At 49.1% G+C, this 25,440-nt stretch overlaps 5 protein-coding genes across 5 annotated transcripts; 2 read left to right on the plus strand and 3 right to left on the minus strand.

Moving 5' to 3' along the window:
• Positions 1-4,204, plus strand: V2A60_003030 (mono-functional DNA-alkylating methyl methanesulfonate N-term-domain-containing protein; the record flags this gene model as incomplete). The annotated part of the gene is made up of 4 exons (XM_083254373.1): positions 1-231; positions 337-1,476; positions 1,539-2,035; positions 2,095-4,204. 4 exons carry the CDS (start codon positions 1-3, stop codon positions 4,202-4,204), a joined length of 3,978 nt encoding a protein of 1,325 aa, XP_083110499.1.
• Positions 4,205-5,305: 1,101 nt separating this feature from the next.
• V2A60_003031 (translation initiation factor eIF5B) lies at positions 5,306-8,497 on the plus strand (the record flags this gene model as incomplete). The annotated part of the gene is made up of 1 exon (XM_083254374.1): positions 5,306-8,497. The coding sequence occupies one exon, from the start codon at positions 5,306-5,308 to the stop codon at positions 8,495-8,497; it is 3,192 nt and encodes a 1,063-aa protein (XP_083110500.1).
• An 825-nt stretch (positions 8,498-9,322) lies between these two features.
• Positions 9,323-11,908, minus strand: V2A60_003032 (heat shock protein 70 family; the record flags this gene model as incomplete). The annotated part of the gene is made up of 6 exons (XM_083254375.1): positions 9,323-9,613; positions 9,672-9,977; positions 10,039-11,476; positions 11,547-11,578; positions 11,666-11,727; positions 11,896-11,908. The coding sequence occupies 6 exons, from the start codon at positions 11,906-11,908 to the stop codon at positions 9,323-9,325; spliced, it is 2,142 nt and encodes a 713-aa protein (XP_083110501.1).
• Positions 11,909-13,678: 1,770 nt separating this feature from the next.
• Positions 13,679-15,945, minus strand: V2A60_003033 (chitin synthase D; the record flags this gene model as incomplete). The annotated part of the gene is made up of 3 exons (XM_083254376.1): positions 13,679-15,575; positions 15,633-15,799; positions 15,910-15,945. 3 exons carry the CDS (start codon positions 15,943-15,945, stop codon positions 13,679-13,681), a joined length of 2,100 nt encoding a protein of 699 aa, XP_083110502.1.
• An 806-nt stretch (positions 15,946-16,751) lies between these two features.
• On the minus strand, positions 16,752-20,376 carry V2A60_003034 (armadillo-type protein; the record flags this gene model as incomplete). The annotated part of the gene is made up of 5 exons (XM_083254377.1): positions 16,752-16,855; positions 16,918-17,056; positions 17,105-18,169; positions 18,223-20,294; positions 20,358-20,376. 5 exons carry the CDS (start codon positions 20,374-20,376, stop codon positions 16,752-16,754), a joined length of 3,399 nt encoding a protein of 1,132 aa, XP_083110503.1.
• Between the last annotated feature and the right edge of the window lie 5,064 nt (positions 20,377-25,440).

A 25,440-nucleotide genomic window follows, 5' to 3' on the forward strand; every position in this document is an offset into this window, starting at 1 on the left:
ATGGCCTTTCAAACCAACGTGCTCCGTGACGGCCAGTGGGTAACCCAGACGGTCAATTTGCAAGATGCCCTTGACGCCTCTGCTACCGAAAAGCCACGTTCTGACCCCAGGCTCCCAGAGCCCCCAACACTCGGTGTTCTCACAAGAACCGTGGTCGAGAGCCCGGTAACTAGATGGATCCTTCCATTGTCAATCCGCTCTAGCAAGCAGCAGGACATTGCTTTCATCGGGGTACGTCGCCGCAACTTGCGCTTTATACCCGTCTAGCCCTTCAAACCTGCCCCAAAGCTTGAATGCTGATTGTTCCTTGTCTCTTTTTTCTAAATCGTGCAACAGGATCACTTTGTCCAAATCAGTGAGCTCGGAAAAGATGGCCAAATTCACGAAGTCGTCAGGAAGAGCGGCTTCGGCCCTAGAATTCGCAATGCCGTCGTTCTCGGCGTGGGTCCAGACTCTGGCATGATCAATGGAGCTTTGGCAGTCCAAATCAAATCAGAGAATGGCAGTCCCCAATCACACCAGTCCACTGGCGAGCCTCACGACTCTTCACGGCCTCATCGTGGCATCCCTCCCCAAGTGCTAGTTCTCATGCTCGAGAATGGCGACGCAGTCTTCCTATTTATTCGGGAGCGTCCTGACTCGACGGTAGAATTCGTTGTCAGCAAGCACCAGCTACCAAGATTAATTCCATACATCGGCTATCATTTAGCCGTAGACCCGTCCTCTCGATACATGGCTGCTTCCACTCCTGAGGGCATATTGGTTGTCTACGAGTTGCAGTCCTGGACGGACCTCAATGCGCGCTACATTAAAGACGGCAGTTTTTCTCCCATCCGCCGTATTCATTTCCGCACAGTTCAAGGTCTCATACACAACATGGATTTTCTCTTTCCGCGCCCAGAGGACGACTATCACATAATACTATTGCTCATCGTCATTCGCAGGGAAAGACAGAACGCAGAGCCCATTTCCAGAATGGTAACATACGACTGGGAGCTAAGTGATAATCTCAAGACCGTCTTCGAAGAAGAGAAAATCGGAAATCGTCTGCCAGCGGAGCATAAAATGCCGATACTATTAATACCGCTCAAATTCAAGACAGCCTTCTTCGCCGTGTCAAAAAACAGTATCGGCGTCGTTAAGCATGCCCTATCTGGCTCTCCAGAATACGAACGGCTGAGGACCGATATGCCGAAGCAAACAAAATTTCATAATGGTAGGGGTGAACCTCTATGGACTGCGTGGACGCGCCCAGCCCGACTGCGGACATATTTTCAGCGGACAGACATAATTTTTCTGGCCCGCGAGGACGGTGCTTTCATCTTTGTGGATATCGACCAGAAAGAAATGGTACCATCCGTCATCAATGTCGGCTGCTTGGAAACTAACATCAACACCGCCTTTGCAACATCATACGACCTCTTCTCGGACGTCTTGATTGTTGGTGGAGACTCGGGCCCAGGCGGAGTATGGAAGGTACACACCCGCTCGTTACAAGCCGTCGATTACCTATGCTGACAATAGTACTTCCCGGATAGCTGGCACCTCGAACTGATCTTGATCAAGTGAACATCACACCAAACTGGTCACCCGTTGTCGATGTTGCAACGACTTACGAGCCGCTGGCAGCCAAAAATACTGCGACACGACAGAGAAGCGGTCACAACGTGACTGGTCGAAAGCCTGACAGCATCTTCACAGCTTCAGGAAGAGGCTGCAAAGGAAGCGTGACGCAATGGCGGTCTGGTATTCAAGCGAAAATTGGATTAGATATCGAATCAGGCGAACCAAACAAGCAAGCCTGGGTCTTTCCCGTCAATGAGCAGGGGAGCTTCTCTCTTTTTGGAATCCTCACATTGCCGCACTCATCTAGGGTTTTGCAATTTGCAAAAGATTTCAGCCAGGTTCAGGAAATAGAATCAGAGGATACTTCGCTGGACCTCTCGAGCCGGACGCTGTTTGCCACACAACAACCCGACAACAGTATTATGCAGATTACCGAGGCGTTCATCTGCATCGCTGGCTCTGCTACAAAGTATGGTTTCCGTGTAAATACAAGAATCTTCTTAGCGAGAATGTTAACACTTGTGCTAGATCACGGACACTGCTCGAAGAGGTACTCGGCATACCAGATATCCGAATCGATAAGGCTCACGGTTTGGCGACCGCCATTCTTCTATCTGTGCAAAAACGAGACGGAGCTGAGGTATTTGTGGTGAAGCAACAAGACACCAGTTTTGACCTCGTCAAAAGCTGGAGAGTCGAGGGTGAAGTAACGGCCTTGACCATTTTTCGTGTTCTAGGAGAGCCGCTGGCAGGTATCGCGTCTATCAATGAAGGGCGACCAAGTTTTTCTCTCTACACATTGGATGGTCTGCCTACCGCCGAAACGCTCCTCAGTGTGGACGGAAACGCGGCGAGTTCTATCGGTCTTGAGGCTGTAACGAGCATCTGCGCCGTGGACAATGAGTCAAACGCACCGATACTCGTACTTGGCACCAGATGTGGCCACCTGATAACGATGCCTGTCTGCATAGACGAGCTGGGGCAACTCAACTGGACGACCGAGACTGTGGGAATCTCTCCGGTGGAAATATTTCCTGCGCCGCGGTCACCACAATCTAGGCATTTGGCTTTTGCGAGTTGCGATGGCAATTTGATGATGCTGTCCAATTACTCGACTCGAAAACGATGCTTTTCTACTAAAAGTGTCGTCGTGCCAACTGATTCGAACGACTTGGCAATGCCCTCACCACCAATACATTCCATATACAGCCTCGATGAAAACCTGTCAGAGCACGCTGGCCACATGTCATTGCTTATGCTGGCGGGGTCTAGAATCTTGATGACAGACATCTGGCCGCAGGCTGGACTTGTTCCGCGCTCGATGACTCTGAACGGGTCGCCCTCGCGGGTCATTCACTCGCGAACATGGAAGTGTCTCATCGTTGCTTTACTCAAGAATGACCGACCAACACTGGAATTCTTAGATGCCGAAACAGGTACCATCATATCCGACCCGTCAGACAAGGAGAAGAACTCGTCAGAATTCATTTCGGGATTGGGCCATGAAGGAGACCGAATTTATGGCTTACACGAGTGGTTCTATGTCAAAGATGGGCGAACGTTTTCCTTTATTCTCGTGACGACCAAGGATGGCCGTCTGTTAATCGTGTCATTAAAAGAGACTGAAGTGATGACTGAGGAGGGGCCAATGCGTCGTCTCAAATATTGGACACGATACAAGAAGTGGCTTCCTGGGCCTATTAGCTCCGTCATTGGCGACGCTGATGGGCTGATATTTTGTGTAGACCGTACATTGCACTGGGAGGTTCTGGATCTCGCCGATAAGAAGCTGAAGCCAATGAAGGAGTATCAACTGGACTCGCCGGCGGTGCAGCTGAGAATTGTGGATGGCAAGATCCATGCCTTGACTTTGACCAACTCGCTGGAAATAATCGACCATCGCGCAGGCACTGGCAGTTCCATGGCCCTGCTTCACACGGATCAGGTGGCGAGGCGAACAATCCACATGCTAGATATTGGATGCAACGTTGAGAGCTCAGAGGCAGGCCCCATCACGCTGCTCGCAGATTACAAAAATGGCTTTGCGGGTGTATGGGTTCCCAAGGGGCGGGAGAACCAGGAGCTGCAAGCGGTCTTTGAAGGTCTCCTCCCCAGCTCCGTGCGTCGTTTTGTCAGAACATGGAGTCGGCCGCCGTGGGTGGCTGCGAACCGAAGCCTTCGCTATGGTGCACTCCGCAGCAGTAATGATGGGGCAGAGATATTGGGTGTGGGATTGGACGGGGCATTGTATCAGTTCACGTTGATCGAGGTCGAACTTTGGCGGCTTCTGTGTCTGATCCAGACGCTGGCACATCGCAGCCCTCTATTGTATCCACTGTACAACCCAGCGATATGTAGCGACGGCGGTGACGACGACGCGGAGCTAGAGCCTCAGTTGCACCCTAGGCTGATGCATATCGACGGAGACATTCTGGCGAAATGCAAAGATGACCGAATACTGGAGAGGATAGTAGGGGACGGTGACGGGCTCGACTTGTTTTGCGAATACCTTGATGGTATCGAGGGTGGGCTATGCACGAGCAGCTTCCGGGACAGCATGGAAGAGGAGGCACGTTACAACAAGTACTTTGAAGTGGCGTATGAAATCTTGGAATATCTCATGACGCCAGCTATATGATGTCATGTTGGGCAAGGCAATACGGTCGACTGCTTGGTGCTGTCTTGAAATGCATCAAGGCGTGGGATGGCCTGTGGAAGAGTAGAAGGAATGATTTAGAATTTGCATAGAGACACGCTATATACTGCTACTCTAACGAGTCTCGGTTGGAAGCAATCGGTCGAGTTGTCCGATCCGACGTATCGATTACTAGACGAGTTGACGAGGTCATGTGTGTGCCGAGTGATGCCTGCTCATGTCGGGGCCACTGGTGAGTCGAGCGATATGACTCAGAGCATGTATGCATGCTTGCATCAACACCGAAAACGGGTGTGAAATCTTCGTGACAGGAGAATAGAAGTGATAAAATAGGATCCAACAATGTAAAAAATATGAGTCAGAGGTTCGGGCGAGGCAGCTTCTGGACATGTTTTGTAAGTAGTGGCAGACCATGGAACCTGACGACTGGTTGATTCGAGTAGAGTTAGCTACCAGGTAGGCTTATACCTGCCTAAGCTAATGAGAGAAAGGTACCTCCTCAACCCCCTTAACAGGTAGTAATAGTAGGCACCTCGCGGAGGTTGGTGGTGATCCTTGATGGCTGAGGGTAAGTAGTGCGGTAGTGACGACGGCGGGGCAGCAAAGCCCCGCCATCCATTGCCCCTCCACAGGTTGCGATAGACCGATGAGCAACAGCAGGCTGGAAGAATCAGGTAGACTCGCGGAGCGTAAATATTAAGAGGGGCACTCGCACCCTTGGTCCTTTTGCCACGGGAAGGTTGGCCAAATCTGGGTGACATCTCGGCTGCTGTTCGCTCCTGAATAGGCACACTTGCAGTGGTCTCTGTAACAGTACGTTCCGCCAGCCTCAGCCAGTGGTTTCAACCCCACATCGGCACGCCCTTTTGGCCAGACAATTCGGAGGCGAAAAGAAAAAAAAAAAAGACAGGCCATTATCATCCGCCGGCACTCACTACAACCCCCCCCGTTGCTTTCTTCCCCCCTCCATCCTCTATAGCCCCCGCAACATCGCCGAACCGCGGGAGGAACCAAATTTCGGAAAGGCCAGACAGAGCCTGCAGCATCGATAACGGCACCTTTTCTTTCAACCATCGATCAAACATGGCGCCCAAGAAGAAGGGAAACAAGAAGGGTCAGGACGACTGGGAAGCCGACCTGGGCGAGAGCATCGCCACGCGGGATGCTAACGGCCAACCCAACGCCGACGACGCCAATGCCAACGGCGATGACGAAGCCGCCTCGGGAGGTGGTGGAGGTCTCATGGCTCAGCTCCGCAAGAATAAGGAAAAACGCAAGAAGAAGGGTGGCCAGGATAATGACTTTGTCGACGGCGAAGATGCCCCCGGTGCCGCCCCTACGGCCGACGATGCCGACAAAGCCCCCGAGGAGGCTGCCATGGACGACGAGTTTGCCCTGCCCACCAAGAAGGGCAAGGGTGGCAAATCCAAGCCTGAGCCTGCCAAGCCCGCCGGTGCCGGTGCCAGTGCTAATGATGATGTCGACGACGGCGGCCGTATGCTGACAAAGGCCGAGAAGGAGAAACTCAAGAAGGAGCGTGAGAAGCAAAGAAAGAAGGAGCAAGCTGCCAAGAAGAAGACGACGGCACCCGCAAAGGCCGAGCCAGCGAAGCCCGCGGCCAAGGAGACAGCTGCTACCGCTCCCCAGGCTCCCACGCCTGCTCCAGCTGCTGATGCGGGAGGCAAGAAGAAGAAGCTTCCTGCTCACATTGCCAAGATCCAACAGCAACAGGAAGAGCTTCGACGCAGGCAGGAGGAAGAAGAGCGCATCAAAAATGAGCTCGCAGCCAAGGAGGCCGAAGCTGATCGTCTCGCCGAAGAGGAAGAGAAGCGCAGAGAAGAGGCCAAGGCTGCGAAGAAGCAAAAAGAAAAGGAGCGCATTGAGCAGCTCAAGAAGGAAGGAAAGTTCCTGACCAAAGCCCAAAAGGAAGAGAAGGCCCGCAATGAGCGCAAGCTCCAGCAAATGTTGGCCGCCGGAATCAAGGTTGGTCCCGCGGAAGAGGAAGCCGCTCCTAGGAAGAAGGCTGCCCCTGAGAAGAAGCGCAAGGGAAAAATGGAGCAAAAAGCTGAGGAAGAGGCTGCCCTTGCTGCCGCTGCTGAGAGGGCTAGGATACAGGCTGAGGAGGCTTTGAAGAAGGCCGAAGAGGAGAAGAAGGCCAAGGAGAAGGAAGAGGCCGCCAAAAAGGCGGCCGAGGGGAGCGATATCGATGAGGACTGGGAGATGGCTGCCGCCGATGAAGATGACGTCAAAGACAGCTGGGATGCGGACAGCGACGAGGAGGCCGAGAAGAAGGCCGCAGCTAAAAAGAAGGCCGCAGAAGAGGAGGAATCCGACGAGGAGTCCGAAGAAGACTCTGACGATGACAGCGAAGATGACGAGGAAGTCTCTAGAGCTCAAGCTGCCGAGGCCCAGCGCAAGAAGGAGGCCGCCGCGCGCCGTGCCGCCGCGCACAAGGCTGCCATGGACGCACGCTCCAAAGACAACCTGCGTTCCCCGATTTGCTGCATTTTAGGCCACGTCGATACTGGCAAGACTAAGCTTCTAGACAAGGTCAGACAAACTAACGTCCAAGAAGGCGAAGCTGGTGGTATTACCCAGCAAATTGGCGCTACGTACTTCCCCGTGGAGGCTATCAAACAGAAGACCCATGTCATCAACAAGGACGGCTCTTTCGAGTTCAAGGTTCCTGGTCTCCTCGTCATCGACACGCCTGGTCACGAGTCTTTCTCAAACCTCCGATCTCGTGGCTCATCACTCTGTAACATTGCCATTCTGGTCGTCGATATCATGCACGGTCTTGAGCCCCAGACCCTCGAGTCGATGCGTCTGCTTCGTGAACGCAAGACTCCTTTTATTGTTGCACTGAACAAAATTGACAGATTGTTTGGCTGGAAAAAAATTGACAACAACGGCTTCCAGGAAAGTTTGGCGCTTCAAAATAAGGCTGTCCACAATGAGTTTGACAAGCGTCTGGCCGAGACTAAGCTCGCTTTCAACGAGCAAGGGTTCAACGCCGAGCTCTACTACGAGAATCCCTCCATGTCTAAGAACGTCTCGCTGGTGCCCACTTCCGCTCACACCGGAGAGGGTATTCCTGATATGCTGAAGCTAATTATCCAGCTTACACAAGAGCGCATGACCAACGCTCTCATGTACTTGTCAGAGGTGCAAGCCACTGTTCTTGAAGTCAAGGCTATCGAAGGTTTCGGCATGACCATTGATGTCATTCTCTCCAACGGTATTCTCAAGGAGGGCGACCGCATCGTGGTATGTGGCACAGAGGGTGCGATCAAGACAAATATCAGAGCGTTGCTCACACCAGCTCCTCTGAAGGAGCTGCGTCTCAAGTCTCAATATGTACACAATAAAGAAGTCAAAGCTGCTCTTGGTATCAAGATCAGCGCACCCGGACTGGAGGGTGCCATTGCTGGTTCCCGCCTGATGGTTGTCGGCCCTGACGATGACGAAGATGACATCGAGGACGAGGTTCTGTCTGATCTGGATAACCTCCTGAGCCGAGTCGAAAAGTCAGGCCGCGGTGTGAGCGTTCAAGCCTCCACCCTTGGTTCCCTGGAGGCGCTCTTGGACTTCCTCAAGGACTGCAAGATTCCCGTCGCCAACGTTGGCATTGGCCCCGTGTACAAGCGCGACGTAATGCAATGCGGAATCATGCTGGAGAAGGCCCCCGACCTGGCTATCATGATGTGTTTCGATGTTAAAGTCGACAAGGAGGCGCAGCAGTACGCCGACGAGCAGGGCATCCGTATCTTTACTGCCGATATCATCTACCATCTGTTTGATGCCTTCAACGCACACATGAAAGAGATGCTGGAGAAGAAACGTGAGGAGTCGAAGCTGCTCGCCGTTTTCCCCTGCGTGCTTAAGCCGGTGGCCATTTTCAATAAGACCGGCCCTATTGTCATTGGTGTCGATGTCATTGACGGTCAACTCAAGATTAACACGCCGATTGCTGCCGTCAAGACAAATCCTATCACCAACGTCAAAGAGATCATCAAGCTTGGCCGAGTCACGTCCATTGAACGCGAGCACAAGCAGATCCCTGTCTGCAAGAAAGGCCAGCCATCTGTCGCCATCAAAATTGAGATGGGCGGCACCCAGCCTACCTACGGCCGCCAGCTCGAAGAGTCAGACCAGCTCTACAGTCACATTTCTCGCGCCAGTATCAATTGCCTCAAGGAGTTTTACCGTGAAGAGGTCACGAATCCCGAGTGGAACCTTATTGTCAAGCTCAAACCACTTCTGGATATCCAGTGAAAGAAAAAGGTGGATGCGTTACAGAGCAATTGAAGAGAGGCCTTGCGGAGGCGAAATTGCACGAGTATGAATGTAATAACGGGAGGGAGTAAACAAAAAGAACAACATCATTTGTTTGTGCAGATGGGACGTGATTTTGAATGCGTTTGATGTTTGTCCAGCCCTGCCTGTCTGAAAGGTCTCCAAAATCAAAATGATGACTGGTGGTATTTTTTGTTAAAAAAAAAACATGCGGTGCCAGGAAAGCCAAAAAAACCAAAAACGAGACAAGTACTGATTTACTCGCTTATTTCTTCATACTTCTCCATTCCCTCCTCCATCTCTTTTACAATCAAATATCAAGACATTTCAAAAGAAGAAAAGTAAAGACAAATTTTTCAAATCTTTTAAAACAGTACAATTTTTCATTATGGTTGACTATAACATGAAGTCATTTTGTTTTACCCAGTTTGCAGCGAATATACAACGAAAGAAATAAGGCGACTTGGTGAATTTTCTTGTTTGCGATAGCATTGCAAGTATTCTATAGACCATTGTTGCCATATCTAGGCTCACTATCATTCGCATATTCCGAGCACATCGTCTTTCGCGCACAAGACGCTTCTATATAGCATTTTATTGTGTCATTTCTAAAACATTAAGAAAAAAAGAAACAAAAAAAAATAACCCATTTCCTCATGCCTTCTTTTGTTTATATTGCGTCCCAATAAAAAAGAGATTGTTCCTAAATCAAAGTCTCTGTTTGCTTTTCTCTTTCTTTCTTTAGACCTTCATAAAACATATCATTTCAAAAAAACATCAACGTGCCCCGTCATTTTTGGGAATTTATTTTGGGTCGGCGGCGGCATCATCAACCTGGGTGCCATCGGCATCCTTCATCTCGGCGTCAGCGCTGCCCTCGGCTGCTTTCTCGGCCTCAGCAGCCTTGCGAGCCTCTTCCTCAGCGGCTCTTTTGGCAGCCTGCTCGGCATCGATGCGCTCTTGGACGGCCTGACGTTCAGCTTCGACCTTCTCGAAATGGCGCTGGACGACGGGACCGGCCATGGCGCGGATCTCGTCAATCTTGGCGACGTAGACGCCCTTTGAGGCGTCCTCGCCCTCGTCGTAGAGCCAGTCCTGCAACATGGGTTAGCTTGAGAGACTCTATGTTTAATGGAGCATAGGATCGACATACCTCAGAAGCCTCGAGCTTGGCGCGGATCTTCTCCTTCTCTTCATCGCTTGCAAGGTCAGCATATTGCTCCTCAAGCTTGGCGCGAAGGTCATAGATGTAAGCCTCGAGCTCGTTCTTCTTCTCGTCAGTGTCGGCGACGAGCTTGTCCTCCATAACCATGGCGGCTTCCTTCTCGGCCAGAGCGATGCGGGTGGCATCATCAAGAGACGAAGTGCCGCTAGAAATTGGGAGGTCACCAGCGCGAATCTGCTTCTTGACCTTGCGAGTCTTCTTGGGAGCGTCGTCCTTCTTGTCAGTGTCCATAGCCTGAGAGAATGTTAGCACACTTCTCAACTGTATAATGAAGGGAGAGAGAGACGGGGCTTACTTCGGAATCACCTTCCTCCTTAATCTCCTCCTCAACCTCCTGCTCGACAACGTGGTAGCCAGTCTCGACGTTCAGGATACCGTGGATGTTAACACGGGCCTTGAGGCGGCAGACCATAAAGTCGTCAGCTTCGGTGGGCTTGACGCCCTTGACGGAAAAGCGACCGATCCAGGGGTTCTGCTTGCCGGGAAGATCCTCGGGCTTGGCGTACCGAGCCTCGAGGTCATAGGGCTGCTTGCGGTAAAAGGTAAGAATCTTGGTCGAAGGCAGAACGCCACCCTTGTTGAAGACGGTGAGGCTTGTGTCCTCGTCGGGGATATCAGCAGCCTTCTCCCAGGTGAACTCGATGGGATAGCTGACAATGTCTTGGACGGCAAAGTCGCGGACACGGAAGACGGGGGACAGAATGGCGCAGCTGAAAGCACAGCCACGAGCAATGGCCTCATCAGCGTTCATGGTGAAGGAAAGGGGCTTCCCGAAGAAGGACTGGAGGCGCTCCTTGAGGGCAGGGACTCGGGAACCACCACCGACAACTTCGATGATGTCAATGTCGTCCTTGGTGAGCTTAGCCTGTGCCAGAGCAGACTCAAGGGGCTCAAAGGTGCGGTTGAGCAGGGGCTGAATCATCTCCTCAAACTCCTGGCGGGTGACCATGGCGGAGACGTCGATGTCGTTCATGAGAGACTCGATATTGACGACGGACTGCTGGTTGGCGGAAAGGACCTTCTTGCACTTCTCAGCAGCGGCAATGGTTCGGGCCATGGCACGACCGTGAGTGTAGATGTCGGCGTTGTACTTGGTCTTGAATTCCTTGGCGAGGTAGTCAACGAGAGCCTTGTCAAAGTCACGGCCACCAAAGTTGCGGTCCCACGCAGTAGCCTTGACGGCGAGCTCGCCCTTGCGGAACTCAACGATGGAGCAGGTATAATTCGAGTGGCCAATGTCGACAAAGAAGACACGCTTGGGGGGCTCTTCGGGGCCGGGGAGGTCAAGCTTGGTGATGCCCCAGCCGAGAGCAGCGGCCGTGTTGTCATTGATGAGGCGGAGGAGCTTGAGGCCGGCGAGCTCGGAAGCGTCGAGGAGGGCGCGGCGCTGGGCGTCGGTGAACCATGGGGGCACGCTCATGCAGAGGTCGGAGACGGGGAGCTTAAGCTCGGCGGCAGCGGTCTGCTTGATCTTGCTCAGATACATACCGACGAGCTGAGTAGCAGTAAACTTTTCTTTGTTGCCCAGGTAGCTGACCTCGGCGCCGACCTGGCCATTGACGTCGACGAGGGGAGCAGTAATAAACTGCTGCTCAATCTGGACATCGGGGTCGTTGAAGGCACGGCCGGCAAGGCGCTTGAGACAGTTGACAGTGTTCTTGAGGTTGGAAATTTCCTGAGTCTTGGCCGTCTCACCAAGGTAGCGAGACTTGGGACCGAATCCGACGAGAGAGCTGAAGAGCGCCGGCTAGTTAGCGAGGGACGAGCTGACAGAGGGGTTTGTAAGAACCCGGGGATACGTACGGAGTAGAACGGTTGGACACCTCGTTAGTCACCTATTGAGTAATCTGTGGTTAGCAAGAGGGCATGTCACGAAAAGTGGCCAAGGTAGGAAGAAGCTGGTCCAGGTTGGGCAAACGTACGACATCGACACCGCGGTTTCTGGCGACGGCAATGACCGTCTTGAGGGTACCGAAATCGACACCTGTAGAGAGAAGAGGGAATAGGGTTAGCTAGCTGCAAGCGACAGAAATCGATAAAAACAGAAAGAAATAAGAGTCCCCGAGGCCCCGACCGCGCTTTCCCAATGATTGTTGGCATTTGTGCGCGCCGGGGCACAGAGGTGGGTGAGGCTCGGCGAAAAACGACTTACCGACGACACTCATGGCTGCTGGATGGATGCGAATGTGTAAAGGACGGGATTTTTTTTTTCGAAAGAAAAAAAGAAGGATGTCAAAAAGGATCTTCCCCAATCAGCCGCGATTTGATGCACAAAATCAGGACGCAGAAGTCTATTCAGAGGGTGGTTTCTGGGTGTTGTTTGGAGGTTCGAGGTGAGAGGAGGGGGACTGATGGCGGGAGAGAAAGGTTTGGTTCGCAAGGCGGGGCAGCCGGACGGTTGGTGGATGGGTGGTGGCGTTTGGCGGGTGAGGTAGGAAGAAAAACGTCTTCAGAGCAGGACGTTGAATAGCGTAGCCTTTTTATCTTTATTAATTTTGGCCAGAAAGGGCTGTTTTGTATGACGATGCCGAGTATTTGGAGGTGATTTCTATTTTCTTTTTCACAAGGAAGCAAACGCAGAGTGGCACAGATTTGACGGGAGATATATAGAAAACACAGGTGAGCAACCTTTTTTTTTTTTTTTTTTGCCTCGTTTTGCCCTCAGGTACCTCCAGCCAGGTACCGGCTTTCCACCTACGTACTTATGCGGTTGCTAATTACAGTGGTGCAGCCACCAGCGGCTGTGCAGACAGACAGGCGTCCCTGCCCAGTCCATGCCCGGCCGATACTTAATTCTTCAGTCTTTAGTGGTTGCTGGGCGGTGAGTCGCAGTCGCTGTTCGTGATTAGCAAAAAAAAAAATAAGTACTGTACGACACACGCACAAAAAAAAAGGTACTTGATGTGCTAGCGCGGGGCTGTTATGTGCTGGGTAGCTCTGACACTTTATTTCGCCTACGCCGGTACAAGCTTTCGGCTGCCCCGCCATCCTCAGAGCATGTACACGTCCTCGGGCTTCCGCCAAGACGGGAGCAGCATCTTGTAGAAACGCGAAGAATTTTCCCGAGCAGTCGCTGCGTTTCCAGCATCGACAACCATTAAGCAGCCAGGCAAGCAGGGCAGCACTACTTACATGGTCAGCTCAACATAGATACCTAGGTAGCTAGTACTTGGGTGGCTACCTAGGTAGAGGTACACACGTACTTGGACAACGAAACATGCATCTATGCAAGCACCTACTTACCTCTGCCTGCCGGCTTGATCACTGAGCTACTTACAGCACTCACCCTCACTCCTTAGGTAGGTGCTTTAAGTAGTACCTAAGTATGTGCTTCTTGCTTCTACTTACTTAGGTACTTACCTACTAAAGTACCTACCTAGATCTCCCCACTGTACGGAGTACGGAGCACTTACTTGAGGTACTACTGTACCTAGGTAGGTATTGGGTGCCTGTCTTCTATAGGTAGATTTTCCCTTGCCGCCCAACAATATCCGTATGACCAATTCCTCCCTGTAGCCACAATGACGCCTAATTCGCAACAACTCCAACGTCCAACATTGCATTCCCATTATACCACCCAGTCTCAATTCTCAATCTCATTATTATCTCTTCTCGATCCCTCAACACCTCAACACCATCCTAAATCACCCCTTCCTCCTCCGCCCTGACCCGTTGCCCCGCCACCCACTCATCCACCCATTCATCCACCGAGCTGTTCTTCACTTATACCCGGCTGACCTATAAACTGCCTGCCAAGACAACGCCTTCCAATATCATCAAACATCCATCCCAACACATGACTTAAAGAAATTTATTATCAAAACATCTTCACAAGCAAATTATTCTTCCAAATGCCCCAGCAAGTTTGTCTCACCTTCTCTTCCATGGCCGGCACCATGCCAATTAGCGCTACCATTGCGGCCACCACCACAGCCCTAGCCACCACGCTCGCCTCCTCCAGCACCAAGCCTCGCTCCTTTTACCCGTTGTGCAGCCATGTATTTTCTTTTGTCCTCTTCACCCATAAAGCTCTCCATGAACCGACTCTGTAACACATTGCTCCCACCTTGCAACGCCTCGCCTTGCAGAAAGACGCTTTCCACCGAATCATGAGGGCTGTGCCTTGTCCACTGCGGTAGCACTGATCCACCTCCAGCTACCATGGAATCGTCGACGTGCTCATAAGTACCTTCTTTCGTCCGCTGCCTAGCTGAGAAGATCCCATCTACCTTGTCCGGTGGCCGCACAGTGCTCTTTGTCCTTCCAAGCCCCTGCTGTTGGCCCACCGAAGCTCCAGGAGATTGCAGCAGCCTCGCTTCTCGAGCTGGGATGAATGTTTCTGGAACAACGTTCAGCTCGTCCCCCTGCTCCTCTGCCTTCTCCACAGCTTCTCGTGCTGTCGTCGTCGTGTCTGCTGCTGCCGCATCTGCTCTCGGTCCGCCCCACGTCCTCTGTCCAGCCGTAAAGATCCCATACACAATGTAATACCAGTTGAAGAATGGATTCAATATGAACATGAGAGGGTACAGCCAAGCCTTGAACCGTCGAAGCTTGAGCCCAAAATATAGCATCAGTGCCCAGTTCAGGCCCAGCGACACCGCAATAAAGCCCACGGGGAGGTCGTGAATCGTTGCCGTAGTAGATAGCAGCGCAATTACCATGATGAAAAATAGCAGTGACGTCGTTCGAATCGTATTCTGCATGAACCGAACCAGCACCAGGATAGGGTACCGCTGCCACAATCTCCAGTCTGTCAGCATGCACACCTCGTTCGTCATGAACCCCAAAAACCATCGACGCCGCTGCTTAACTAGTGATCGATATGTCTGTACGGCTTCCGTTTTGCAAAAAGCAGACGTGCACATTTGAATTTGGTACTTTTTCTTGGCTCCAATCATGAATAAATGCGTCAGCCAGCGATCTTCTCCCAAGTGACACTTGGCAAAGTCAAACAAGTCCTCGCATTGCTCTGCTTTATCTGCAAAGTAGTATTTTGCCATCCGCCGGAAAGCTGATAGCCGAAGCATTGTTAAAGCACCAGGAAGGCACGTCACTGAGCCACATCCAGATTCTACCGTCCGCTCAAACAATTGGCCATGAATATACTCGATATCCTGCAATAGCGTGATTATGCTGTGTTTTTTTGTCGTCGATGTGATCACACCAGTCATGGCCAGCATGTCCTTGGTATTGCCCGGGCTGAGCTCCATGTCGTAGACAAAATTCTGTAGGCAGACTCGATCCAAGATGCAGTCGGAGTCGATAAACAGAATGAACAAGTTGTCGTTACGCTTCAAGTAGCGCTCATAGACCTTGTTGATTAACCGAAATGTCATCTTTTGACAGTGTCGCTTGCCGCCATGAGGAAAACGTGAAACTGTTACCCTCGAAGACTTGTACATGACATCGATGCTGCGCGGATACGACTCCATTTCCTCCGGTACACCAAGCTTTGCAATCGTGTTGAGATATAACTCGTCTTGCTGATCACCGTCAAATGACAGGAATACGTGGATGCATGCCGGCGGATAATCACAGTCTACCACCGAGTTGATCGCGGTGACGAGAACGTCTGGCTCTTCTCGATAGCAAGGCATGACGATTACCACCTTGGGCGCCGTCACATCGTCTAGCACCAATTTTATTCGCTTCGTTCGGCCGAGTTGATTCGTCACAAGTTGGTAGATGCAGAAAAGCCATGGCACAGTCAGCAGCACAGAGAAACTCCAAAATGCAAACGATTGCAGTGCGCCAACCACTCCCTCCGGCCAGTAGTGGGTGACTTGGTGCGGTAGTGGAAGTGTCACGACCATGATGGGCAAGAAGATCAGTCTGCAAGGCTGTTAGCAAACGCGCGTGGCATGCAGGACTCACAAGGGCCATACATACCTCATCAACACAAAGCCGACTCCTACAATGACGCAGAGCACATTGATCGACCAATGCTCCGCCTTTTTGAACGCCTTGAAGATGCAATAGAGAAATGCCGCCAACCAAAGAAACCACTCCAAGAACGCCATCAACATAATCACGCCGACCACTGACGTATAAACAATCTAAAGCACGTCAATCAGTCCTTATTCCAGCCCAAATTCCATATTGTGTTTTCTTCTTCATTCTTTCGTTCCATATTTTTGGCAAAACAAAGGCTGGTCAGTCTACTTACATCTTTGATGGGCCATGATGCAGATATTGAGGCCATGGCCAAAGTCGAGTGCAAACGGCGAAGGAGTTTCCAAGTCGTCTGTTTGTCTTGGCTAACTTCGCCAGCGTGCTTGCCATCGCCATGTTAGACGCCGGCTGGCAGAAGCAACGATTCAGGGCATTATCGAAACGAAAATTTGTCGTGACACCGCCTCATGCAGTCAGCCGTGTGCAACTTCTACCTGAGCGCACCTCTCTGCGCGGTTACAACTGGCAGGGACCGCCGCCACCAAGCCATGTTTGCTATTGCTATTTCAGCCATCTCACGTTTCACAGCCTCGGAAAGAACGCAGCCATTTCTTTGTTTCACACGTGTCAAGAACACGGGATTGACGTGTTTTGTCATTTGGAGTACGTGATTCGGCTCTCGAATATGGCTTTTAGAGACATATGACCTGAGATTTATGCTAGTCTCAGAATGACTGTACAACACGACAAAGAAGTATGATGGGGGCTAGGTTTGGCAGAGAGAAACATTTAATATTTAGCGGATATGCGCTTTGTGAGCTGGTTACACGTGCTCTAAGCCTGCTCTTTCGGCACGGCCAAAGAACTTGGCCCGGCTTCGTTTAGGCAAGCAATTGCGACCGCCCGGTTAATAACAGCCATGATGCACATGAAAATTCAATTACCGGCAAGAATGTAAATTCAGCTACAGGAAAGACGTTTAGATCTAGCTTCAATTGCAAGCGCTCAACGTATCTATGGCGAGTCTTGCGGATTTGGCATCGTTGCCCGTGATTTGACCCTCTGCAGCTTTTTGGGACGGCGCAATTTTGATTTTCCTCGCGATCGTCCTTTGTTCTACCAGTCCACATCGCTGAGCTGCAATTTTCGTACTCTCTGGCCTCGGTCCTTGCCAGAGCGCTCGACCCGATTGTGGTAGAATGTTGTTTGCTTCTCGCCACCTAGAAATTCATAAGTTTCTATTGTTGTCAAGTACTTGTACGTCGCATTGGTGTATGCTTACTGTCTTGGTCATCGCTTTGCTGCAGGTCGTAGTTTAAAACTAAATTCTTGATGCGTTGCTGTTCTTCCCGCTCGGCTTGCTGCGACGATTTCATGGCAAGAGCAAACGCAGAATTGGACGGCAACTCGACCGTACGCGTCTATAAGTCATTAGTAAATGCGCACATATAGGGCTACCTATAACTTGCCTGTTGCCGGTTGCCCTTCTTCGTTAGGAGGGAAAATGCCATCTTGTTCGCCGGAACAGCTGAGCTTTCCGGCAAGATTTGTCCTTCCCCAGCACTAGGCTCTCGGGCCTTGGGGCGAACTGGTAGAGGAACATCGAATTGTTGCTTGCGCTCGAATTTACGCGATTCAAGGCTCTCTGCCATCATCTTGGCATACTCTCGCTCAAAATCGGCTTCGTCTTCCGGGTCAATTGCTTCTTCTTGCCTCGTCACAACAATTGCCTCATCATAATCTTCACTATCAGCATCCGAATCTTCAGCAGGATCGTTCATTTCCTCTTCGTCTTCAGAAAGACTGTCGTCGTCTTCATCCACATCGGCATCACCCTCGATCTCGTCCAGATCACCATGCTCGTCGTCAGACGAAGCGCCACTAGTCGCATCGTCAGCGTCAGCGTCAGCATCGTTTGCCTTATCTGCGCCGCTGGACTTCTGATCTAGGGCCACAGCTTCTTGGAAGGCCTTCGTTGCTTCCTCCAAATTGGAGGCGAACTTCCATTGCGGGCGGGTCAGACCAAACGTGTCTTGCACGATGAAATCAATGTCCATTGGCAGCGCAACCTTTGTATGAACATAATACTGGAAGAAGGAAAGAAAGTAGTCTAGCTTCTTGCCTGCAGCCCCACGATTGAAGAAGACGCCACATGTTTCCAGCATAGTTGAGACGAGTCGTATACGAAAGAAGTCATCCGGCGGATCAAAGGGATTGAGTCGGCCAGGTACAGGAGCGCCACCATAGCCAAATGTGAGAATTTTGTACATGGTATCGAAAATGACGGGGTGCTCCAACATGCGGTAGTTGTAGAGCTCGCTTAGGTACTTCACTTCAGCCACTCTGCGCTGAAATGTTCTGAAGTCATTTTGCTCGAGGCCGAACGTAATGGACTCGATGACATTGTCAATCGACTTGACAACAAAGGCAGGGTGATAGCGATAGAGCGCACTGAGCAGAATGGCGAGCAAATGCACGTTGCCGTACTTAACTTTGCCAGGCTTGGAAAAGACTTTTTCAAGCATGGCGACAACCTATGAAATATCGGTTAGCATGTTGATGAAGTAATCGACGCCATGCAGCTTACATCGCTTTCCTCCCAATGCAGCCGCCTGATCTGCTTCAAAATTTTACTGTAATTTCGCTTTGTCATATCGTTATACACTAGCTTTCGAATAAAGAGATCCATTGGTGTTCGCTCTTTCTGTTCAATAGCAGGGCGTTCAGGTGGATCGACATAGTATACGGCATTATCAATCAGCATTCGTTCCGGCTGGCCGATATGTTGAACGGACTTTTTGCGCTGAAGGGTTTCCAAAAAGGTAACCATCCTAGGTGCAGTGTCCGGCGTCTTAAGCAGGTATCGACCACAGTTTTCCAAGAGATTGCAAAGGATCTCAATGTTCATCCGAGAGAAGTCATCTAGGCTGACTTTGAGGCAGTGGAAGACGACATGCTCCGGCACCACGCCGAATTTGGTGAGTTCAGCAAGATAGCGGATATTGGCAAGCCGAACCTGACCCAGAAAGTCCTTCTCCTTCCTGCGCTGCAAACTGCGGAATTCCGCATCCAAGTAGTCGACGAGGCCTTTGGGGACATCCGACATGTAGCGACCCAGTGTGGCGACAAGGCGGGACCAGGATGGAAGAAGGTCTCCTCTACCCTTTGGGACTTCGGTGAGCGCCTTGACGAGTCGATTGCGGGAAGCTTTGGAGTTGAGATAGCAAAAGTCGATCGCCATCTGATCAATGGTCTCTTTACTAGTGAGATCTGGCAGCCGTGCGAGCAGCGCGTCGACTTGGGCACCGATCGTCTTGTTCGCAATAGCCATGGATTGATCTTCGGCCGGATCTACCGGGGCTGTAGCTTCAGCGTCATCGACCTTTTTGCCGACTTGATCTTCCCCATCTGCCTTCTTCTTCTTGCCGTCTTCCAATAGCATAGACGGAACTTTACCCTTCAGGTCGACCAAGTTTTCGTAGAAGCGTCTTTCTTCATCATCGTCCCAGATGCCGGATCCATCAGCAGATGAACGCAGGTATTCCCCTGTCTTGACAAGGCCAATTCCAGCACCGGAGGCGTTCAGTGGGTCATCCGAGTCTTTCAGATCAGGCATTTCGGCACCGATGGCATCGGCAATGACCTGGGCGTTTGAGACAAGACGGTCTTGGGCCTTGACCTGTTTTTCGTAGTTTGCTTGCCGGTCTTCAAAGACCTCGCCACTCTTGACATATGCCTCGGCGTTTCGGCGAGCCTGTGAGTGGATAGACTTTTGGTCGCGAGCAATGTGACTTTTGACATCTTCGAAATATTTTTTGAGAACATTTTTGAACTTTTCGGATAGCTCTGGCGGCGTAAATGGCTGGTCGAATCCGTCATCTTCCGTATCTCCAGCAGTGGATTGTGCAACATCTGCTGCTGCAGCCCCGTCCTCCTCAATGGTTTTCCTGCCGTCGGCGTTTGTAGGTTTGACACCTAGAATATCCCAGCTAAAGGCCTTGACGAAGATGACGAGCAGAGGAAGGTTGATGTGCTCGCGGTCGTAGCCAAGGAGATCCTTCAAAACCTCGAGTGGAAATGGCTCGGCAGATGTACCATTCTTTGCGCTCGCACGTGGTTTGGCTTCCACGGCTTTTGAAGCCACAGCCTTAGTCGCGTCGTCGGGCTTGACAGCATCATCCAGAGTTCGCAGGACGCCGAGCAGCCAAAGTTCAGTGACGACCCGGAGCAGTGCTCTTTGCCTGATCAGACGTTCCTTTTCCTCCTTTTCACGGAGCTCTTGGGAGAGAGCCTTGAGTGCACTCTTTTCGGGCGTGGCCATACCGCGGCCAAGAAGCCAGCTAAGGTGCTCGGTAAACTCGGCAGGACCAAAACGCTGGTGTAGAGCGCTGGCAATTTCAGCGCCGGCATCGACCTCGCCGGGGGTTTTGAGCTTGCAGAGGCCCTCGTAGAAAGCAGATATGATCTCGGAGAGGTACTTGTGAAGGCTGAGAGTGCGGATTTCTTGAAGAAAGGTGCTCAGGGTAGCAGAGGTGATTGCAGTACGGAGTCGCTTGATGAAAGCGGTGTTTTTCTTGAGAGACGAGTCGAGGGAGCTGTTGACCTGGAAGAGGTTGGTTTCGCCGGCCCATGCTTGCTCGTTTGCAGCGCGCAGTTCGCCTGCATGAGAGATTTAGCCACCATAGACGTCTGGGATGAGGAACTTCCGGGGACGGGACGAACGCTTCTTTGCGCGATCCATTTCGAACCGCGGCTTGAATCAGTGATATTAAAGCAACAAGGTAGTGAGTGGCTACATCCGGGCGCCGGGTGCGCTAAGGAATAAGCTGCGCCGACAAAGGGTGCAGCAACCGGGCAAGAATCGTCGGCATCGGTGCGTGCAAAAGGGCGAGGCTGGACAGCAGCCAGCAGAAGCGCAGTAACGGGGCGAAATGCTTGCGATGTCTAGATATCAATGTCAAGATGGCGGTTACGTTTACGTGCGGCGAGATTGTGACTACGATGGATAGGTAAATTTGGAGTGGGTTTTTTTTCTGGAGGGGAGGTGCCCGTGTTGGTTTAGCGTGGTTTGCGAAGATGGGCGGAGGGGCGGCGAGCAGGCGGACAAGTATAGCAAGCCGGCAAGCAGGTAAGTAGACTATTTCTATCACACCGCTAGCCCATAGGGTTTTGGTTATTGCTAGGTAACGTCGGCCACCCACTTCTCGGCACCACCCACATCTCGGCAGGTAAATCCACCCTCAACTAGCACCACAGGCATCTCACAAAATCCACGTTTTCTCGTATAAATATTATTATTTTAGCGTTAATTTTTTTATAGTATATATATTATGCCTAGATATACTGAATAAGACCTTTAAAATACCCTCTAGGACGTTATTAGTAGCATAAGCTAGGCACGCATATCGTAGTAATAGGGTATACGAAGATTAACCTTATAGGAAAGAATTAGAGGTAGAGCATTACGTAGAGTAGCTTTTAAGTAGCTTTAAAGGCTAGCTCTAGCTTAGGAATGTTAGAGGTTAACGAGCGATAGGCTTGGTAAATGGAAGTGGAAGGATCGGAAACACGGGTTATCGTTCGGTAAGAAGGATGGTCGAAGCAAAATCGATAAAATCGTTCTTCTATTCATACGTGCGTCGTAAAGAAGCTTACTTGTTTCTATGGCAAAAGGTATAGGGAATTACTGGATCTATATAGACGAAAAATGTGGGTCTATTCCAGTCTATGACTCGAACGAATTCAAGTGGTTCGTCATGACCTTATATAAGGTTTAAAGTGGCTGGGGTGGCTGGTAAGGTACCAGGTATAGCTAGTGTAATTCTGTATAACTTTAATTCTGAGCCTAGGTTAAAATAGGTAAGAGTATATGCGTTATAACGAGAAAAATTAGCTTATTTTTATTATAATTATTACATAATATAATATTCAGTTTATACCCCTATAAGGAATTATAGCTTATTTCTTAGATCCTAATTTAGGATTCCCTTAGTAACCCTCTAACCTATATATAGGTTAGGAAAATCGTATCTTCGATAGCTATCTAAAACGGTAATTAATAGCCTATTAGTAGGAACTAGCTATATAGTTTTTTATATAGAAATCTAGAGGTTAGGACCTTAAGAGGTAGGAGACTTAATTTTTAAAGGATAAATAGCGCTTTAACTTATATTATCTAGGCCTTCTTTAAACTTCTAATAATCTAAGCTATTAAAGAGATACCCCCTAAGAATTAATATAATATAGACGAAATAGGCCTAGTAATAGGACTTTACGAGAATAGCCTAGTACTAGGATTATCCTAGAAGTAAATTACCTTAAAGAAGTAGTCTAGTTAATACTTTTAGACTATAATTTTCGAGTATATCTTAGTAAATAGGAAGAGCCTTCTATTATTAGTTATTTTTAATAGAAAGAGTATATAATAGTAGTAGTTTCCTAATAAACTAGCCTCCTTTAAAGGCTAGTTTTTCTAGGTAACCTCTTAAGGCTAGACTAATAATTAAATTACTATATACTAGCTATAAGCTATCTTTATTCCTTAAATTAAGGCTTAATCTAACTAGTAATTCCTTCTAATTCTAGATAGTTATAGAAGTTATTATATAGCTAAATTCCTATATAAATACTATTTAAATAATATATACTTACTTTTTCTTCTATCTTATAGCTCCTATATTCTTTAGCCTCTTAATATAGCTATCTTTAGCTTAGTTAAGGCTAGCTATCGTAAGGAGCTTAGAAAATAGTTATAGGATATAGATTCCTTACCTATTAGTAAGAGAATTTTTCTTAAATATTATACTATTATAAGAGAAGTAGGATTATCATAAAAAAATATACTTTCTAGCTAGTAGAAGGCTAGCCTTTAGCTAGTTAATATAGTAAAGCTATTAATAAGTAATCTATTACTTAACCCTATTAAAATAATACTAAAAACGCTATCTTTAGGTACTAAAAGGATTCCTATAGAAGGTCTATAGGGGTATAAACTGAATATTATATTATATAATAATTATAATAAAAATAAGCTAATTTTTCTCGTTATAACACATATACTCTTACCTATTTTAACCTAGGTTCAGAATTAAAGTTATACAGAATTACACTAGCTATACCAGGTACCTGTGACAAACGAACAAAGGATAGCAAGGCGGCCTGTTATGCAGCCACGGGGGAGGACCAGTGGCGCAGGAAGAGGCTGAGAAAGCACCTAGGGTACGAAGGTACAAGCAGACATAGTCACGTGATGGATCAGGAAGGATCGAACTGATCCAAACAGACTCATCGGACGAGCTCAGTCTGATCCAGTGCGACAGGATCAGAAGGGATCAGTATGATCCAAGTCTACAATAGAGAGATAGACGAGTACTTAAGAAGGAAGTATTCCCATAGCCAAGTAGTCTAGATCTCTATTGATCAATCTAAGCAATAGTTCTACTATTGAGAGTTAATCTCTTAACGACCGTTTAACGATACTGCTCAACGTGCTACCCTATAGCTTCAGCCTGACTCACTTCCTAAGAAACAGACTTACTGTGACTTAGATTTAAGCCATCGTTACAGTACCTTACCAGCCACCCCAGCCACTTTAAACCTTATATAAGGTCATGACGAACCACTTGAATTCGTTCGAGTCATAGACTGGAATAGACCCACATTTTTCGTCTATATAGATCCAGTAATTCCCTATACCTTTTGCTATAGAAATAAGCAAGCTTCTTTACGACGCACGCATGAATAGAAGAACGATTTTATCGATTTTGCTTCGACCATCCTTCTTACCGAACGATAACCCGTGTTTCCGATCCTTCCACTTCCATTTACCAAGCCTATCGCTCGTTAACCTCTAACAAGGTCTACTAGAGGTTAATATATTAGCTAGTAAATTATAACTTCGCTACCTTTTTCTTAATAGTATATAATAGTTAGGTAATATACGTACTATTAGGTAAATATAAGGAAAAATAGAGAAGTAATTTAATATATAATAAGCCTAAATTACTCTCTTAAAGTAGAAGATCTTAGAACTTAAAGTAAAAATAACTCTTATATAACCTAAAAAATGCTAAATAGTTACTACTAATCCTAACTAGTTATTCGTTAAAGTAATAGACGTTAAAAATACCTACTAATAGCTTAAAGCGTAATTAAACGGGACTAACTACGAATTTCCTATTAATCTATCTTAATTCTTATTCTCTATCTAATTCTCTATTAATTAGTATATATATTATGTTATTTGGATTTTTTTTGGCTTTATTATGCTATATTAAAATTCGTGCTGTTATTCTGCTTAACCTGCCGAGAAGTGGGTGGTGCCGAGAAGTGGGTGGCCGACGTTAGTCGTTGTAGCCCGCTTCGATGCCACTATAGACTTGGCAGGGCCAGGGCTATCAAACGGCAGCCTGCAGGTCAAAGCAGCTGTATGGGGGCCAAGCAAGGTGACTAACTACCTGTAATCTGTGCTAGGAGGAGAGGGGGCAGAGAACATGACGAAACCTTCCTCTTCATTATAATTATACTATTTCATTCTTTCAACTGAAATACCGGATGGAACATGCTTGAAATTTGTTCGTAGTTTAACGAGAAGTCGGTTGAAAGAATATCTGATTTCACTACTCCCTATTTCGATTCCTCCACTATGTTATCAGCTCGTTTTTATCCTGATTTCAAAAATATGCCAAGTCAACGTTGTTATCGATAAAAACGATGCGAATATCTTGACCATCCAGTCAGTTAGAAAACGTTGCTCCTCCATTCGAAGAATCTATTCTCAAAAAGATCCCCCGCAACCTATGTCAGCCAAAATACCAACATAGCGATTGAGCAGCCGTGAACACATGAATTTTGCCACGACTTTGGGTGAGGGTACTATTAAGTTGCATACTGCCTATACTTCTGTTCTACATTCCAAAAGTTACACTTGATCTCTCGCTGCCATTGTCCCGGGCTCACGGATTCGTTCCCATTCTGGACGCGCCATTTGGTAGCTACCTAGTGTGTACTGCGTTATTAGTCTGTGGTGCTACTCCGTGCAGTGGACGAAATCTGGAGATGGGGCCAAGTTGTATTTTGCGGCGTGCAGAAAAGAAACTTATAAAAACCGCATTAGCAGATTTTCTCACATTGTTTTTCGTTCTAGTATTCTCTTGCATGGTTTCCCCTTTACTTGGTTCATCTTTCGCAGCCACTCAAAACCTTCGACGGCCCGGCACGCTACTGCAAACTGCTTACCCACCACTCGTCATGGATCGCTGGTGCATACAAATTCCATTCCTCTCCATCAATCACTTCCTGTTATTAACCACCAGTTGCCCAGCTTGCCAATTGCCAGCCTACCAGCCCAGGCTTCGAACCAATGCCATTAGCGCGGCTCTCACCCGAATCCACTGAACATTTCCCTCCAAAGAGACTTCCCTTCCACGACGCTGCAGAGTCCCAGCTATCGGCACTACTGTGCCGGCTACTACCTTGCCATTAGTTAGCTCAGCCCAGAAAGCAGAGTGTCAAAATCCCCCAAATCAGCTAGAGCACTTGTACCGTGACGCAAAGACTTTATTTCAAATTCTCGGTGCTCCATACGGAAGCCCTCTAACTAATTCGTAGATTTGCCACCTTTCGGTTGGTCGCACGGCCTCCCACTCCGGAGATGCATCCCGGAGATGCTCAATCCACACCACACGACCGCGATAAGGGAGAGACTCAAACGCTCCGAGGCAACCCTAGCCCAGTCAATATCTGACCAGCCTGACTTGGGCCGGTTTTTCGCTGCAGCCGCGCCACCAACAGCTGTGAGTGAGAA

This window comes from Cordyceps javanica, chromosome 2 (genome assembly GCF_051103115.1).
Source record: "Cordyceps javanica chromosome 2, complete sequence".
NCBI lineage: Eukaryota > Fungi > Ascomycota > Sordariomycetes > Hypocreales > Cordycipitaceae > Cordyceps > Cordyceps javanica.